Source organism: Aptenodytes patagonicus, chromosome 2 (genome assembly GCF_965638725.1).
Source record: "Aptenodytes patagonicus chromosome 2, bAptPat1.pri.cur, whole genome shotgun sequence".
In the NCBI taxonomy this organism is placed as follows: Eukaryota; Metazoa; Chordata; class Aves; order Sphenisciformes; family Spheniscidae; genus Aptenodytes; species Aptenodytes patagonicus.
Window position 1 is genome coordinate 115,191,023 of NC_134950.1, and position 18,219 is coordinate 115,209,241.

At 38.0% G+C, this 18,219-nt stretch overlaps 1 protein-coding gene across 1 annotated transcript in view; it reads left to right on the forward strand.

Annotated features, from left to right (window-relative positions):
* Positions 1 to 18,219, forward strand: part of VPS41 (VPS41 subunit of HOPS complex) — a 115,163-nt gene that overhangs the window by 61,709 nt on the left and 35,235 nt on the right. Inside the window, exons 9-13 of the mRNA XM_076330788.1 lie at positions 2,496 to 2,642; positions 3,844 to 3,910; positions 12,190 to 12,287; positions 14,650 to 14,779; positions 16,511 to 16,626. Of these exons, the coding sequence (XP_076186903.1) occupies positions 2,496 to 2,642; positions 3,844 to 3,910; positions 12,190 to 12,287; positions 14,650 to 14,779; positions 16,511 to 16,626 (558 nt within the window). The remainder of the gene's footprint in view (positions 1 to 2,495; positions 2,643 to 3,843; positions 3,911 to 12,189; positions 12,288 to 14,649; positions 14,780 to 16,510; positions 16,627 to 18,219) is intronic.

Consider the following 18,219-nt stretch of genomic DNA (forward strand, 5'->3'; position numbering starts at 1 on the left):
GGGTCAAGGTCTGTGTTTTAAAGCTCAGCAGTGAGGGATATGTTTTTAAGTGTGTATCATGTCTAAATTCCAAAGTCTTATTTTAAAATGTGGTGAAAGTACTTCTGAAACACTAGCTTTTTTCCTTCTGTTGTTTTTCCCTCCTGACGGGAAGCATTTATTAAAATATTTTGAAGCCATTGTTCTTTTATTCCTTTCGAAACCAGTTTGATATGAAATTACTAGATTTCATATTCATATTAAAATTGTTTATTTACTCCCCTTTAATAACTGCATTAGAATTGAAACTTCAGTGAGTGCTTGATCATCGTAATATTAGCTCTTTTGAAGGTTTTGTTCTTTTCAGAGCCGTACGATTAAAATATATATTCTAGGTGAATCTGCTGGGAATAGATAGGACAGTTGAGGAGAGCTATCCCTGGAGATGATGTGCCACATCAGAACACAGCATACTAATAAAATGTTGAGAGCCATCTGTCAGAGACAAAAAGCCATGGTCAGGGCCTATCTTTCAATGAAAAATGAAATGACACTTGCCCTCCAAAAGATTAATATATTTGGTTATTGGCCCTTCCTTTCCCCCTTTACCTTTTTAAAAATTTCTCCATCCTCTAGCAGGGTTTTCTGTTCCTTTTTTTTTTTTTTTCTTTCGAAGTCAGAGAAAATCTTTTATAGCCTTGCTTCTTACTGTCTGTGTGTGGCAACCTAGTTTTTATTTTCTTATGCTTTTTTTTGGGGGGGGAGGGGGTAGGGAGGACACACTGTATGTGAGCTTCTTAGAGATTGGATATTCTGAGATGGGCTCCAGGTTATTTAGGCAAGGTCTAATTCTGCTTGTCAGATGCTCAGGTAACCCATGTTTGCTGCTGTGCCCTCTTCTCATTCCTCCATGGCCAAGAGAGTAAGTTTTACAAACTGAGACACCTGAGGACCAAATCCTTAGAGGCATTAGGCTGCCTAGCTCCCATCTGAACAGGTTTTAGGCTCCTTCATGATAGGAAGTTGACTCTGGAAGTCCTTTTGGTTCATGATGCAAATGGCATACTTTTAACTATAGAGGATCCTACGCTATTGGTTTGAAAGGCACTTTAAACGTAAGCTAGTCTATCCCATATAGGATTTGCTGCCTTGTAGAAAAACAGAAGGTGTGATATGGGTCACTTTTATCTGAAAATCATCCTTGAAGACAAAGTGGTAAGATTAATAAAAGACAACTTTATGAGGAGCTTAGAAAACACAAAGCATAAGTGCCTTGTTTATGTTACCCAGAGATCTGGGCTCTGTATGTTGCAGATGATGTGTATAAGTCTTTTTCTGAAACCCTGATGGCTGGTAACCTGAGAGATGCCATTAGGAGTGTGTTCCATGCTCACAGTTGTTCAGTGACAAAGATCACTGAAAAAAAACCCGGTCCACCCCTATACCATTTACTGCTCCTTGTAATTTAAATAACAAAACAAAAAAAAGGCAAACCCAGGCTTAGACTGTGACCCCCATGTTTAGACTCTTTGACTTACAAACAGTTGAATCTGTACAGCTGGGGACATAGAAACTCGCAGTGGGGGGGAACAGAAGCAGACAGGGGAATCTTTTAAATCAGTTTTGTCACTAGAAGAATCCTAACATGGAATGGCATCCTGGACGCTGACCTTTCAAGGTCCCTTCCATCCCCTTTTCTGTGATCATGGGAGTTGTTTTTTCTGCTCACTGAGCTTAAAGGAAATATCTGCTAAAATGCTTTGTTTTATTTTGGGGACTTCTGTTTTTAAATCACTCAGAACTAGTCATTACTTAACACGAAATTAATCTCCATTTTGCTATTGGAAAGGTTATAGCTCACCTTTTCTAAATGGCATGGAAAAATCTGATTAATGGCTCGTTTTTGTTTTCTTTCCTTTCTCTCAAATGACTTTAATCTTCCTTTCCTTACACTAACAGAACAAAAAGTTTAGGAGATTTCCTGAGGAAGCAGTGAAAAATCTCAGCATACAAAACCAAGCATCATTTAAATATGCTTGCTTTTCTGTTTTAATGTAAGAGTAGAAGTGCATTTCTGGAGAAGTACAGATTGGCCTCATTTATCTTAATGAGCTGTTGCTTCACATCTTGTCTTTTTACAAGGTGGAAATTTCTGCTTCTCTACAGGGGCAGTTGTGGAAAAGCTGGGATTTTTTCATTTCTCCAGTAGTAGCACCAGCCCGACAAGCTGAACTGGTTCATGACTGGAGTTGCTAATCTGTAACTCATTTGCTTACTGTATCTTTTCATTTGGCACGTGAATTTAAAATATCTAAATTACTCTAATCCCTTTGTTCCTTCTGTCACCTCCTGGGTTAGATGGGTGTATCAACAGCTTTTTCTGTTGGCACGCTCAGCCCTACCCTGAAACTTATGCCATAAACTACTATGACTGCCTTAGTGTACAAAATAGCATGGGATGTGGTGAGGAGGAGTTTGTCATACTGAATAAAGTTCTCTTGTATTTAAACTTCCAGGGTGTGAAGATACTTGACATGATCTCCAAGCAAAGAATTACCAATGTGCCTCGAGATGACATAAGCCTTCGCCCAGATATGTATCCCTGCAGCCTTTGCTGGAAGGATAATTTAACGCTGATTATTGGCTGGGGAAATTCAGTAAAGGTGCAATTACCTGTCTTTGTAATAAATGCTTGCTGTTATCACAGACAAACAGAGGATTATTTCTGAAAAGCAAAGACAATCGAAAAAAATAGAATTTGGTTTGACTACAGTGTGCAGAACTCCTGCTGCCATAGAAATGTCATTGAACTGACCCTCATGAGGAGGAGGAGTGATAGACACCCAGCGGTCAGGCAGATCTCTGTGTGTGAGCACGCAGCGAATGTAATCCTTGGGGACACTTCTCTCCTCTGTGCCTTGGAGAGATTTCCTCTTTTGAAAGCTTTTAGTGGGCTGTTGAATTCATTTCTTTTGATTAGCATTAAGGAAGAACAACTTACCGTGAGGTATTTTTGGAGGGGATTGTTTTGGGGGCTGAGGAGGTTGTGACTGCTAAAACAGCCATATGATTTCAGTCAACCATGGAAAAAATAGGGGTAGGGTAGAGGGACAGGCTGCTTGGGGTTTTGTTCTGCTTTCAGCAGGGAACTGGCATTTTGAACTTGTGCGCTGCAGACTGACTATGATTTGCTCAGACCAGCACCTGACATGAGTTTGTTACAAGCCTGTTAGCTGTTTTCTAATAACAGACTGCTACATCACTGCACAGTGGGAAATTAAAAGTGCTCGGTAGGAGTAGATGGAAAGGGGAGGGTAAAGTGAGGTAGGTGAAGCGTAAAAAGCTTTTGGAGCATTAAACTTAGAGTTTTACAAATGAGGGGGTTTGTCGTTAAGTTTTGCACCTGCCTTCCCCCTTGGATTGTGCGTGCTTCACAACATTTGGGTATTTGCATTTCTTTATGCGTACACACTCTCCTCTTGTATTGGCAGCTGCAGTAGCATATTCTTACTAATATTGTAAGGGAATGAGACGCAAAGTGGGAGAAGATACCGAAGTCAAACTCACATATATGCTACTATGAAGAAATCATAGTGGGTAGATGTCTTCAGATTTATCTTTTGTGGTCCATCTTCCTTCTCCTCTCCCAGCATATTTATAAGGCTGTGGACTACAGTTAAAACCTTCCTGTCTGGTTTTCTTCTTCAGTGATGCATTGTCACTGTTTTACAGCCTGCGTTTTTCAAAATACAGAAATGCATGTCTGAGAATGCCTCAATAAGAAAAGGATTTTCTGGGAAAAGTTAGTATCATTTTAGGAATTACAGTTTGTTCATCATAATGATCCGAATCTCTGTTTCCTAGATTTGCTCAGTAAAAGAACGGCATGCCAGTGAAATGCGTGACCTTCCAAACCGCTATGTGGAAATAGGTATGATTGTACGAATGCGCTCTTTTTCAAAATTATGTAAGCTTTAAAGGTCTGTTTTCACATTCTAGCCTGAAAAAGCTGTTACAGTTCAGAGGCAACATGTAGTCGTAACATAAATGTCTCCTCATTTTTAGTTGATAAGGTTGTCATAATGTCCTCCTGCATTGGTGGTTTTTTTGATATTCGTAAAGAGCCTTAAATTCTGTGATCAGAGATCCTTGTGTGAACAGTGGATGTCTTAACTTTCCCTTCACACAGATTCCTACAGAGAACTTTGTTTTTCATCTTGGTTAAATGATGATCAGTCTAGTAGTAAGGAGAAAATAGACGCTGCTTTATTGGATTATGTGTTGTCTGACTACACTGCTCATAACTTTTTTTTCTCCTTTTTCTTAACCATCTCTTTGGTATAGTGCTAGAAAATTGATTTGAATTTCTTTTTGTTGCCTTTTTTGCTTCTGCGTTTTATGTTTTCCATTGATTTCTTATTTGGCTAGTTTAGGTGCTGTGAATAAATTTCATTATTGCTGATTAATGGAAAAGGTCATGACAAAATGTGTATTAAGTAAAGTGTAAAGTGGAATTCAAAGGAAATTTGGAGGGGAAGAGGGGATGTAAACAAAAAGTCACAACTGTCCCCAGAAGCTTCTTCTGGGGAAAGGAAATATCTATGAAGAAGTGGTGCTGGGAAGATAAACAGGCCTTCTGGGATTCTGCAGGCCAGAGTGGACAACAGTTTGTAAACTTTGGTGCTTCCTTGTCTTGACTGTAATGACATGAGATTGTAGACAAGAGTGTTCAAGCAAGATCCTGACTCATGCCAGATTAGAAGGGTGCATGGCATAGGTGTATACTCTGCTTTCTGATTTCAGGAAAGAACCATTTTAAAATAGCTTCTGAAAATCAGCTAGGAGACTTGTTAAACTCTGTAGGAGCTCTGGATACTGAGAGATGGTGGCATGCCTGACAATTAACTGAGACCTGAAAGCTATTTGTCATTTAAGATTACATAGTCCCAACAGAATAATTAACTGTGGAATTCTAGGATATTTGAGAGAATTTTGTCAAGGAGAAGTTCAGTCTTGAGTTTTAGCCGCAGATCTTTACATAATCTTTTCTGTACCTGTAAGTAGCTTTTAGAAAATAATTAAATGGGGTTGTTTACATAGTGATAAGTGAGCAGAGGCAACTTCTACTTCAGCTATAATGTGTCTATGCGGAGGGAGCTAGTCTTACATGACTGTCTATTGGAACTTCATTTTTAAAAAAAAAAAAGCTGTCATCGGACTATTTAGGTGCAGACTTGAAGGTTAGAGATTTTTGTGGAAGTAACTTTTTTCATCTTACAATTTTTAGCCTAAAATCTTCTCTGTATTCTTGAGGACTGGTGTTTTATCTCACTTAACCTGTTAACAATGTGCTTGAGATTTTTCTTTCTGGTTTCAGGTCAAAGCACTGAAACAACTCTGCCAAATGCTGTCAGCAGCACTCATTGGAAAGTGGGTATTAGATTGGGAGGGAAAAGAGGGAGACATTATTTGTTCAAGTCTCAATATAAATTACAATAGCTTTTGATATAATCACATAGAAGGTCTTCTTGAGAGCTGTGTGTCATGCCATAGCATCTATTTCAACTTTACTTTTCAAAGGCATAGCTGGAAGGTCTGATGTTATTAATGGGCAGACCAGCAGCCACTATAGTTTTTTTTTTGCAAGACCATTAATATCCTAAGTGGATGCATAAGCTGATACACTTTCATAATGTAAAGAATTTACACAAGGCAAGAATATCCTTCAGTGGCAGGATAGCTGAATATCCTTTAGATGTTTTGGCTCATAACACCTTGGCGTCATGCTTATGAAAAATGAAACTCATAACACAATATAACTTTTGTCATGTTTAATGGTTTTTTTGTTTGGGTGGTGTTTTTTTTCCTTCCTGCTCTTACAATTTTGCAAAACCAGAGGTGAAGTAGGAGACTTGATACTCTGTTCTTTGCTCATCAGGGTAATAATACCTATGGAGCCTATGACAATATAGTGTTTTCTCATATCTCAGCAGTTTCAGATTTATACTCTTTCAGAGCCATCTGAGGGCCTCAAAGTTCCACAATAATAGCATAGTAAACCATGATGGCATCAGTAGATCGTAAATGTTTCTTCAGTGGTTTGCAGCCCAGTGAATAAGGAAACGGAGCATTTCCTGCATTGCAAGTTAGGTACATAGGATCCTGTGTAACAGGGTCCTCCTCATCTTCTGATTCTGTCTTGACACATAGCCATATGTACTCTGAGGTAGAAAATAAATATGGTATCTACTGTGATGCTAAACCAGATGTCCCATAATGTGGGAAAGTAACACCACTGAAATGTTCTAGCTGTTTTATTTTAAAGATAATGCCATGATTACATGTAAGAGAAATTAGATGAATTATACAGGTCTCGTGCACTGAGATCTTTGCATGGCACTGCTAATTTTATTTACGTCTTTCAGTATATTAATGGTGCTTTTCTTCAGTAATCTTTTCCATTGTCTCTGGTTATATGTTACATTTCATTGCCTACGTGGATCTTCATTCAGTGTCGACGATAAACTCCAGTGAACTGTTTCTATTTAGGTTTAAATGTATGTTAGCTGAGCAGATCCCATCAGTTTAGCTCTGTCAGCTACCACTGTGAAGTAGTGTATTGATTACAAAGTATTGGTATTGAATTACAGGCTTAACGTGGACTAAATGCTGTTGTGATCCTTCTTAAAGAGTGCATGACCTCTGTGCCCGCTCCTGATGCGTGTACAAAAGCTGTAATGCTGGACAACTTCTGGTCTGAACAGGGAACCCTTCCTCAACTGGAGCCCACGAGAAGGATGGTTGCTAAAGAACTAATTAGCACTTTGAAGTTAATACGATGCCTTTTCAAAGTGAAACGGGGCATCTAGTCTTCAATGGCTTTGTCAAGTAGCTTGGGATTTTATATACTTTTATAGAGAAGTACTTTTTCTCTGCCTCAGTTACTCAGGTTGTTAAAATGGAGATTAACGCTGGAGGTCAGTACAAGACTTGAAGTCAATTAGAGACTTCCTATTCAGTTTATTTTAGCCCAAATTTTATCTGAGGAATCTCAGCTTAATTTCAAGTGCCAACCAGCCAGCAATGCCTCTTGAGCACTTGTCTCCCCTCTGCATTCCCCCAAATTCCCCACAAAGTAGAATTCTGGTTTAAAAATTATGTGTTTTGTGGATATGCTTGTGACAACACATCTATGTGATTTTTGAGGGAATAGCTGTATAACTGCACAGCAAGATACCACCAAGCATTGACATTGCACATTTTTGTCTGAAAAGAAAACATGGGAATATTTTTTTTTAGTTTGTAAAGCGAGATACTGGGATCTACCATACGAGCATTTTTCTCTTTATATAGATGGAACTTAAAGCTTGCTTAATGGACGTGATGAGCAAGAAATTAACTGTGACTAAATGTCATCAACTTTATATGCTGATTTATGTAAACATTTCACTGGAGCAAGTCTGCTACACTCTGAGAAGCAAATTGCTAAAAAAAAAAAAAGAAGGAAAAAACCCAACCCATTTATATATCTGATTGCACTTAGACTTTTGCTCATCCTGTTTTGCCACAACCCAAACAGATCATTTATAAATTTCATGATAAAATTAGTTAGGACTGTCAGACTCCTGAATATTTTCCCTGTTGGTTAACAAAGTTTTCTCAGTTCAACATGTAATGGAAAAAAGAGTTTTTCAGAAAATCAGCTTTGAAGCTTTGAAACTTCAGCTCCTGACTTTCTAGTTGTCATCAAGGATTCCATGGGATTTCCTTAAAAGTTGTGTGTGTCTGAAGCTAGAGAGTTGTACAGGCAATTACCATATTTCTAAAGATTATTTTTATTGCTGTGTGAGATGGAGTAAAGGGTAAGATGACTTCAGCACCAGGGTAGCACTTCTATTTCACACAACCTGACTACAGGTAAAACAGCAAATAGTAACGCTGCTTAGAGTAGACAAAACATTTTTCTAATTTAATTGAAAGAGTAGACCTCACCAGATGGATGATTACTGGCATGATGAGGTAGTGGGCTTTTTTCCTGATGTTTCTGATTAGTGTGATACTGTAATTGAGAGAAATTGTTTTGTTTTAGTAGCAAAATTCTTGCTCGTTTCCATTCTGTGCTGGTAGCAAGTAGTAAGGCAACAGCTCTCAGTGGCAGAGGCTTTACAGAGTTTTGATTTTAAGCCTAGGTGGGGTTTTTTTCTTTCGTTATCATATTCAATTAACAGTATGATTTTCATTGCCCTGCTTTGCTTTAATGAAAACGCTCATCCTCTTTGCCATGTGGCATTCAAAGTTATATACAGAATGATTGATTAACAGTTGCTAAATTTTCTCTAAAGCTTTTCTGGACCTTCAACCTTCGAACAAAAATAAATTTTAATATGACTTTTCCAACTGTTTTGATTATAAATAAATAGTAGAGGGTGTGAATTCCAAGTTTGGAAGCATCAGTTTTTGCTAATCGTTGATGTGTAGGACCCGCCATTGATTTTAGTCTTACCCTACTGCTCTTCCTACTGAAATTCAAGGAAAAGGATTGTCCATTAAAATGCCAAAATACGTACATGATTAGGTAAATAGTTGCTTGATTTCACATATAGTAGTACAGGTAGAAAATTCACAGGGCGTTTTAAGGCTATTCAAGCCCCAATAAAGGACCTTCATATGTGTTACTTCACTGCTTCTCACTAGAAATTTACAGTTCCTTTTGAGTCGCAGTTGACATTTCTTTAACTGGGCACATCCTGAGCTTTCTACCTAGTCAGAGGTAGGTCCGCCCTGGAAATTTGAATATATAAAGGCTATTGCAGAGTCTTATGGGAGGTAGAAGCCATTTGTAAGGAAATACTTAAATGCTAGGGCAGGTGTTCATATATGATGATTTTCAGAGAAAAATATGAATGTTAAAAAAAATGAGATTTGTATTTTCTTCAAGGATTATGTTGGATAGTATACCTAAAAGTAAGAATATTCTTTTATTTCAATAAACATATACCATGTGTATATGTTTATGCTTTGTGATTTGCTTCTATTCATCTAAAGACAGCTTAAGTGATACTTATATGGGACCTTTCCTGGTCCTCTAGCTGGAACTGAATGCACATACTGTGGGGGGGGAAAAAAAAAGTCTTTTTATTTTTTGTATCAAATGCAACTGCATGAACATGATCATAGCTAATCAAAACATGCCATTTTGTGTACTATTTTGTTTTGCATCAATAACCTAGCTCAGTAAAAACACTGGTGGTAGAGGTACCATTTCAAAACACTTAGTATGCTGTACTGTGGCCTACAGCAATGACTGCAAATTTTGCAGATCTGCCTGAAGTCGCTGGTTAGAAGTTAATTTGGGAATGCATAGTGGTATCACCCCAGCAGCTAACAGTGCACCAGAGTTCTAGGTAAGCTGGGCCAGTTCATGGTGCTTTGTGGCTCTGCTGCTGTTGATATACGAGTGGACTACGTAAAAATTAGCTTGTGTGTTGGCTTTTCCATTTCTTTCATATATCATATAGAATTAAAAAAAACAAATACAAAAACGAAAAAATCCTTCTTTTTCTCCACACATAAAGTTTCATGTTAATTCTCTGCACGCTAGTTCAGCTTCCTGCTTACTCTCCCAAAAGACAATGTTGAAACCTTGGCCCCATTGAAATCGATGGCCAAAACCTCTGACGGTAACCAGAATTTCACTCTAAATCTGCAGTGGAAAAGCAGGGGCTGCTTTTTGAGATTTGATTAAATGAAATAGACTTTGTTTAGTTTCAGTCCACCACGTGTGTGGATCTTTAAATTCCAGAGAAAGTTGCTTTATAGAGTTTGGGTAAATAATGTAGCATATATTGTTTTATTTCTGTAGTGTGGTGTATTTCATACATCTCATTTAATGAACAACAAAAAGAGATGTAAAGGTTTCTTCTTTTTGCTTCCTGGTAATTTGTTTGACAGCTGTACATAGGTGCTGAACATAGAGTAGATCCACTGTCAGCATATCTTCCATCTTCTTTTATGACAGGCATAAACATGTATGACACATGGCCATACCTCGGTCATTCCCAATTACTTCAATACTATGTTTGTTTTAATTGTTTTGGATCCTTTTCAAATTAACAGCATTTCTGCAATGCCTCTATGCTGGTTTTTTTTTTTCCCCCTTTCATCACAATGAAGTGTCCAGAGAGTAAGTCAAATTAACCTATTAGTGTTCTGTGCAGCTATAACTTCTATAACGTTTTTCAGTAAAACTTTTTTGATTAGCTGCATCAAAGGTTTTTATCAGGTCAAGAAGCACTGTCTATGCCAGCTATTCTTTGTTCAAGGCTGTAGCAGCAGAGCTAGAGCATTGTGTTTCAACAAGGCCTCTTGAGGAGGATGAGCTGAGAGAAAGCTGAAAGTGAAACCAAGGAAACTAAACTCTATTTAAAAACAAAACTTGAAGTGATGATTTTTATTTGTTTATTTATTTTTGTCTTGTAGAACAGTACTACTGTTAGATCCTAAATGCACCATTTCGTGGATGTTACAAACATTTTCACTGGCAAAGGAACTAAAGTTCTAGTGAAAGTCAAAGAAACACACATGTTTTTTTAAAACTGTCCCCATAATCTTTATAAAGGTACCATTCACCACTCTGTTTTCCCCTCCAAATTCAAACCACAATATTTTATATGCCTTTGATAGCCTTCTCTTGTCACTATTTAAAGCTGAAATGAAAGTTTCTTTGCTTGTCCTTCTAGCCAGCATTACGGATTTGACTTTGTTTTTTCTTTTCCATGTTTTTCCTCCTGCCTTCCATATTCTTTTAAAATGCCAAATACTAAATTGTAAACTGGGAATAAGATATATTATGCAGATGTTTCTGACATGGTTTGTTTAAAATCATCACTCAGAGCAACGTGTGACACAGTTGAAGTAATCACATCAGTCTCGCAGGCTAGAAAAAAAAATAATTATGTACAGGATTACAAATGTGAACCTGTTCTCTCCTAGAGTAGATTGAGTGCTCTACCCTTGTGCCGTGCTGTGGTCCCCCAGTGATGTCAGTGTCAACAGCCATTAAGAGAAAAACAGTATTTGCTTATTCATTGAGAGACAGGTATCAAATCTGTACTTTACTTGACAGTATTTTTTTCTCCTTTAGCAGGAGGATGATTATTTCTCCTGTTCCTTCTTATTACCTTAGCTAACGAAAATTAGCTTTTAGCGTCATTATGCTGCATTTTCTCTTTGCTTTACTAAAATAATTAGTAACTATTTTAGTAAACAGTAGATATTAGTAATGTAGCATGCTAAGCAGTAAGCAAGGAAACTTTTTTTCTACTTATGCTTAGATTCTCCTAAAACCATGTTTTAAGAGAAAACGATGATGCATCTGATATTTTTGTAAAAGCTTATAGTTATAAGTTTTTCTAATATAAGCACTTGGATGATTCCTGTTTTGGGCCCCATGAGAGAGGAGCCTACAAAAAGGGCTTCCCAGATGTTGAATGCCTGCACTGTAAATCCAGCAGAATAAAACTAAATAGCTGTTTCTGTGGCAGAGGTCTGCTTTAATGACCCTTTTTGTAAATAGAGTTCAGGTCTCTCTTTCTTTCTCTTTATCAAAATAATCATCACGTAACTGTATCGATTTTAGGAAATTGCATTTTCAGTTTTATGAACAAGAAAAGGGACTTTTTAACCATATGTTTTCTTTGTAATGAGGGTATCTGTAAATATTCCAGTGATGTTTAAAGTGATGATAAATAAATAATGATCTTTGTGTTTTCATATATCATACCAATAGGTGTAGCAGGTGTGATTCTCTTATGGCCACATGAACTTGCTGCAAATACGCAAAGCAATGAAGATGTTCTATTTATTGCCTATTTTATTGAGTTTGGTTTTGGTTTTGCTTCCTTTTTTTCCAGTGTGATTACTGAAAATCAGGCTGACCGTTCACTTCAAATGTTTCATCTCTAGCATGTCCTGGAGCACAAACATTTCTTCTTGCAAGCTTTAATGGAATTTAATCTGTTAAATGTAATTTTTCATCTTGCTGATCCAACTGGGAAGTCTGTAGGTTTGTTATATGTATTGAGTCTTCATTTCTCTGAAGTGCTACTGCGTGCTGTTGATTGCCACTGAAAATCAGTTGTGTGTTTTCCTTAGGGAGTAGTTCATACACATTCATTTATTTAACAATCTGTTGTCTTTCCTGTATTTCAGTTTTCCAGTTCGACACCGAATTCTATATCAGTGGACTTGCACCTCTCTGCGACCAGCTTGTTATACTTTCATATGTAAAGGAGATTTCCGAAAAAACGGTAATTGTTTTTGTTATAGTTTCTTCACAGCACTAAACTGCCCTGTGAGTTGGGGCTTCAGCTAGTCACGTAGATCTGATTATCTGTGAAAGAATTTGCAGTCTGCTGGTAGTGAACAGTGCTTGAAACTTCTCTGACCTATAAAATAAGGTCAGTGGAGGTGATGTTGAAGACTGATGTGCTTACCTTTCAGAAGTCCTGTCTGGGTTCCTTTGTTTCTTGCAGGAAACAGAGAAGGAGTCTAGATAGCCTTTCTCTCTCCTTTTTCATTCTTTTTTTCCCCTCTCTCTTTCTGCTATTTCTGCACCAGATGAAATAAAGGATCTTTTTTAGCCACAAGAGGGGCTTGCTGACACTGCATCTTAGAAGAAACGAGAGTAGTGAAGTTGATCAACTCAAGCAATAGGAGTCATTGTGGTGGGGGTGGGATGCATGATTGCAAGGAATTGGCATCATTGTCTCCCTCACTTCCAAGACCTTTAGTTACGTACACCCAGATACGTGTGTAGATAGGTAGAAATTAGAATTCATGTCAGCCGTTTTTACTGCGCACAGGCGAGTGCCTTGTCTGTCTCCGACATTTATTTCATATTGCCAAATAAAAGGTGAGGCAGTGGAGGAAATCCTTGAAGTTGCAGTGTGAGAATGGCAGATGCTCTTGATCATCTCTTTGATAGTACGTCTGCATTAGACAACCATCACCATAGTAACCTTAAGCAACTGGGTGCACAAGTTGCTAGGCGATGAAATGCTGTAGGTTCAAACAAATGCTCAAGCCTGCTGAAATCAATAGGGTTAGCTTCTAGCTCTGCTGCAGGATGTCAGATTATTATTTCTATATTTATATTAAGGAGAAAAATAATGTCACAGCAGTGTTTCCCAAGAGAGCCGGTACAGCAGTCCTCTAGCGCGGGAGAGTCGGTGAAAGAAAAGGAAGCAAACAAATGGGATAAGGAAGGGGGAAGAAAAGGTGGGTTGAAATGCTAGGGAGCAAGGAAATTGGGAAGCGGCTGTTAAGGAAGAAGTAGCATAGTATAAAGGAGGTAGTGACTGATAAAGATTGAAGTCATTCTAACTGCTTCAGGAAAGAAAGATGAAAAGAGAATTTCGGGTGATATAATGGTTATAGAACATAGGAAAGAGATTTTTTTTTTTCCACGTATTTGCTTTTAATTAGCCTTTTAAACAAACTCCGAATGCTGGACTTTAACTTCTCAGTCCTCTGGGTAACCCTAGCAAGGAAACAAAAGTACTCTCCTCCCTGACACCGTGTCTGTGCCCCGGTGTCGTGGGAACCCCTCTGTTAGTGTCTTGGCCCCGTGGAGCCCAAGCTGCCTGAGCTTGCAGCAGAAGTGCTGCTCGCTACAAATGCTGTTGGGTTGTGAGGAACACTGTTCTTCCTACGCTTGATTTCACAGCTCTCAAATGACAACTTCCTACTTGTTACAAATTGGATCAGAATTGAACTCATGGCTTGCTTTGATTTCCCCCCCCCCCGCCCTTGCACTGGAACAGTTAAATTGAGAAAAGACCCGAGTGGTGCTGCTGCCGAATGGGTAGGCTAGAGCTGTGTAAATCCACTTTATGTCTCCTTGCTCTTTCATTCTATGTTTTGTTGTAATTCACAGCCAGAAGTAGAAAATAAGGAATCGTCTTGGACCTTGACTTAATTAAAAATACAGCTAGTTGAAGACAGCGGTTTCCCTTGGGTAGAAGATGAAAATCCATGATGTCGTCTTACCATAACCACCTACATTGCACTTGAAAGTTCATGTTGCTCTAAGGCCATCAGCACAGCAAGGGTTTTAGATTATTCTCAGATTATTTTTTTCCCTACTGCTGCTGGATGCTTAAAAGTGCAAGCTTAAACACTAGCTAAAAAAACCCCAAGTTCATCTAGGTACCAGAATATCATTGATTCATAGAGCTCTGTCCTTCGGGGCCTGAGCCCAGCTGAGAATGTGTCTTAAATTGTTCTGTTGCTTGTTGAATGCAATGATTGATGATCATCTGTAATAACCCTGAAAAATTCTGTGACCAAGAACAGAAAAACAGTGAGCAAACTCAGGGGAAGGGTTAGACCTGTGTCTTGTCTAAACCTCCTTCTCTGCACTGATCTGTTCAAGGGAAGCAAGCCAAGAGTAGGAATAACTTTCCTTTGTGTTTCAGATGCGATTACAGCTACTCTGTGGAGCACAACTTTGCAACTTTTATGGTTTGCAACTGAGTACCCAATGCAAAGTGCTGCACCTTTGGGAATGTTTGCAGCTGTTGAATTTCAGCCTTGGTTGTAGATGACCATCAGTTGGCATTGCTAAGGTAAATCGTGTAGGATGCAACTAAGATGTTTGCATTTTTCTAGGAAGTGGAGTGTTGTGCAAGGCCTAGACTGGATATTGTACAACCCCTACCTGAGTCCTGTGAAGAGATCTCTTCTGATGCACTAACAGTACGAGGATTTCAGGAAAATGAATGTAGAGATTATCATTTAGGTAGGTGTTCTTAATATTGTTTTGTTTTATTTTCATTACTTGGTTAAAAAAGACTTGATTTGGGAGGCCTCAACCACCTTTTTCATTTTTATGTCATCTCCTTGAATAGCTGTCTATAACTGCTTATGACACTGAAGTGTAAAGTAGAAATCCACAAGAACCAGTTACATGAAAGAAAACAAATGTGCATATTTAAACATGATGATTTGTAATGCCATCTATTAAGTCAGACATACTGGGGAAGGCAGAAATATAGATCTCATGTAATGTCCAGTATCGTGGAAGGCAGTATCTTTGATGGAGATGTATTCAGCATGTGATCCATAGGAGCTCTTCTGTCTCTTTGGACACAAAGGGCTTCATGAATAGTGAAATGAGTGATACAGTGTCTGGAAAAACTGCTTTAGAGACAAAGATGGAATAAATGTCATTTCAACAGTAAGATGCGCCTGGATCAACTTAAAAGGGGCACACTCACATTTAGCTTCCCTGCACTGACAAAGCTGTCGGTGTATAATAGACCCCAGAATGGTAAAATGTAATGAACAGAAACTGGAGTTTGGCAAGTTCAGCCTAGAAGATAGGTTTAATTATGTAACAGGCAGGGAGGTTAAGCCCTGGCACAATATATACCAGTCTTTTAAATAAGATGGGATGGTTTTCTGATATGTGTTGTAGTTCAGAAAGATGCATGGCAAAGCTGGTGCAGAATTCCTTGGTGAAGATTATATAGCCTGTGTTATACAGAAACATTCCTTCTGGCTTTTAAAATCCATGAATCTGATTTTTAAGCATCTTCTCTGGCAGCATGCTTCAAATCATAGGCTTGGCAGGCCTCTTTGTGTACATCAATGCCCTTAAGCCACTAGAAATACAGTATATCTCCTCCTCATCTCCAGAACATCTCTGCTGCTATCAATAGAATTGGGATTTCTTTATACCTGTCCCTAAGCAGAACATTGATGCCCACAGCTGTACTTTTACGCTTAATGAATATTCTAGTTAATCTGACAAGTCTAAAGTTTTTGGATGGCTTTAAAACAAGCATTATTTTGTGAATTGTTTATCAGTTCAGGAGTGTATTTGTATGCATGTATAGATATAGTTAAGGATGGGAGATGGTTTTCTTTCCTGTAACTACAAAATATTGATGGTGTTTCTTCATGGGTTCTGTGGAAATAACTATTCTGAACAGTCATCATCTGTGTTTGATTTTACCTTTAAGTACATTTTTACTTTGAGCTTGCTCAAAAATAAAGGCTTATGGTATAAGCAAATGCATTATACATATAACCTTAACTTATAGCATTGCAAATGCATTGCTGTAATGATGTGCTGTGTCCCCAGGGGTTATAGCATCTATCATTTATGCTTTTGATGGCCTTGACCTTGATGGGGAGGATAAGTTTATTGCAGGCTATGTAGTGTAATAGTCCTCTAAAAGTATAATAATGTGTTCTAAACCATCATAAAGTTTACACATAGTGGATGAATCAGAATTTGCAATAAGCTGTAGTGATTTTTTTTATTTTTGAGAGCTATTTTGCCATTTAAACCAGTTTTAATTTATTGGATAATACAGCTTCCCAAACAAGCATGTTCTGCAGGAGTAGCCTTGCTGTCTTCCTTGCATCCTCCTCTTTTTAAATTCTCCTCAAGGGTGTACTAAAAAGCAGGGCTTTACTTGAGGAAAATATAATAATAATGATAAAACTGTGTATGCATTTGCAGAGTATTCGGAAGGTGAATCACTTTTTTATATCATCAGCCCAAGAGATGTGGTTGTGGCTAAAGAGCGGGACCAAGATGACCACATTGACTGGCTTCTTGAAAAGAAGAAATACGAAGTAATTTTTACAACATTCTTTCCTTCAGGCTTTCCTGGTTTAGAAATTGGGGTGGGGTGATGAACTCTGCTAGGTCATTTGGATTGGATAGTTTCTGTTCCTACAGTCAGTGACTAAATGCTTGTAAAGGGTAGGAGTTGACTATACATCTCTCCATCTCTCTGGAGAGTTAATCTTCCTACTGAAACAACTCATCTGAATTGGACCCAAGTGAGGTAGCTGAATTAGATGCTGTGAATACTGCTCTCAGCATCAGATGTGAAATGAATTAGCTGTCACTGAAAATTATTAAAGCTGGTTTTTGGTTTTAAAGCAGCAGAACAGTTAACTAATGAGCTACATGGATATTTTTCTAGATCCATCCCAACTAAAGAGCGAAGGGAAATAGACTTGGTGGGCAATACTAGATTTTTCCCACTCTATATTGCTTCCACTGTAGAACGAAAAGGTTGTGTTAGGGTACTGTGCATTGCTCTGCATTACTTACATTCAGTGTTGAAGCTTTTAAAAGTAAAATAATATGGGCTCGGACTGTAGGTATTGGTGCTGAAAACAGTGTTACTCATAAAAAAGTAGAGCCAATATTAAAAAAACAAAGGTATACAGCTCCCTTGGAGAAAAAGCAGCTCAGTATTTGGTTGCATAAATATTGGTGTGTTTAAGCATGTATATCTAAACATCTAAAACAACAGTAATACATTCTTACAGACAATATCAACATGCACCCAGTGTTCTGGATTCTGATGTCCTGCAGTTAATGACTTAGAACACTTGTTATGATGCATAAAGTAACTCGCAAATGCTTTTTTACGTGTTATTTGTTGGACGCCCATTACAAGGAAAAAAAAAAGTGGGAAAGCCATTCAGCATGTATTCCTTTTGTTAACGCAATCATGGTATTCCTCATGCAGATTTGTTTAAATCCTTGTGGATGCTTTTACATCTGAATAGCAAATTCATATGATGAGTACAGTTTTGCAGTTTATGTAAATCACAGCATTTGGTCCCTGAAGACTCCAGTAATTTGCAAGTGACAGCTGTGCGTATGCCTTTGTGAAAGCCATTCAAGGTATTAGATACCTTGTGTGTTATGATGTATGTTAAAGATTTCATTTTGTTTGTAAAAGTGCCAGCTTTGTTTCTGTACATTTGAAAGAAGTAGAAGAATGGCAACTGACACTTAAATATAAATCAGTCTGACTGGAGAAGATTTTTGGGTTGGGGAAGTGAAAGGTAGCCTTTCCCCACCCCCTTTCCTGATTTTTTTTTTTTTTTTTCCCCGCAGGTTTTGGTAGTGAAGGGTTCTCATTTGAAAATGATCCAATGTGATTGCATTGTCTGTTTCGTTGTAATCTTGCGATTTGATCCTAATATAGTAATGTGGAGTGAACCCAGATGGAAACAAAAGTAGTTTGTCTTTGGTTGACTGCTTTTGTTTGAGTATGAATTCAAAGCTGTTCATCCAACCATGGCATTAAAAATTCTAGTGCTTCAAACACCCTGCTCTGAAAAATAGTTGATATATGCAGTTCTAGAGCTTTCTGTATTGAAAGTTTGTGTATTTGACTAGTATCTCTGTTTTCTACTTTTTTA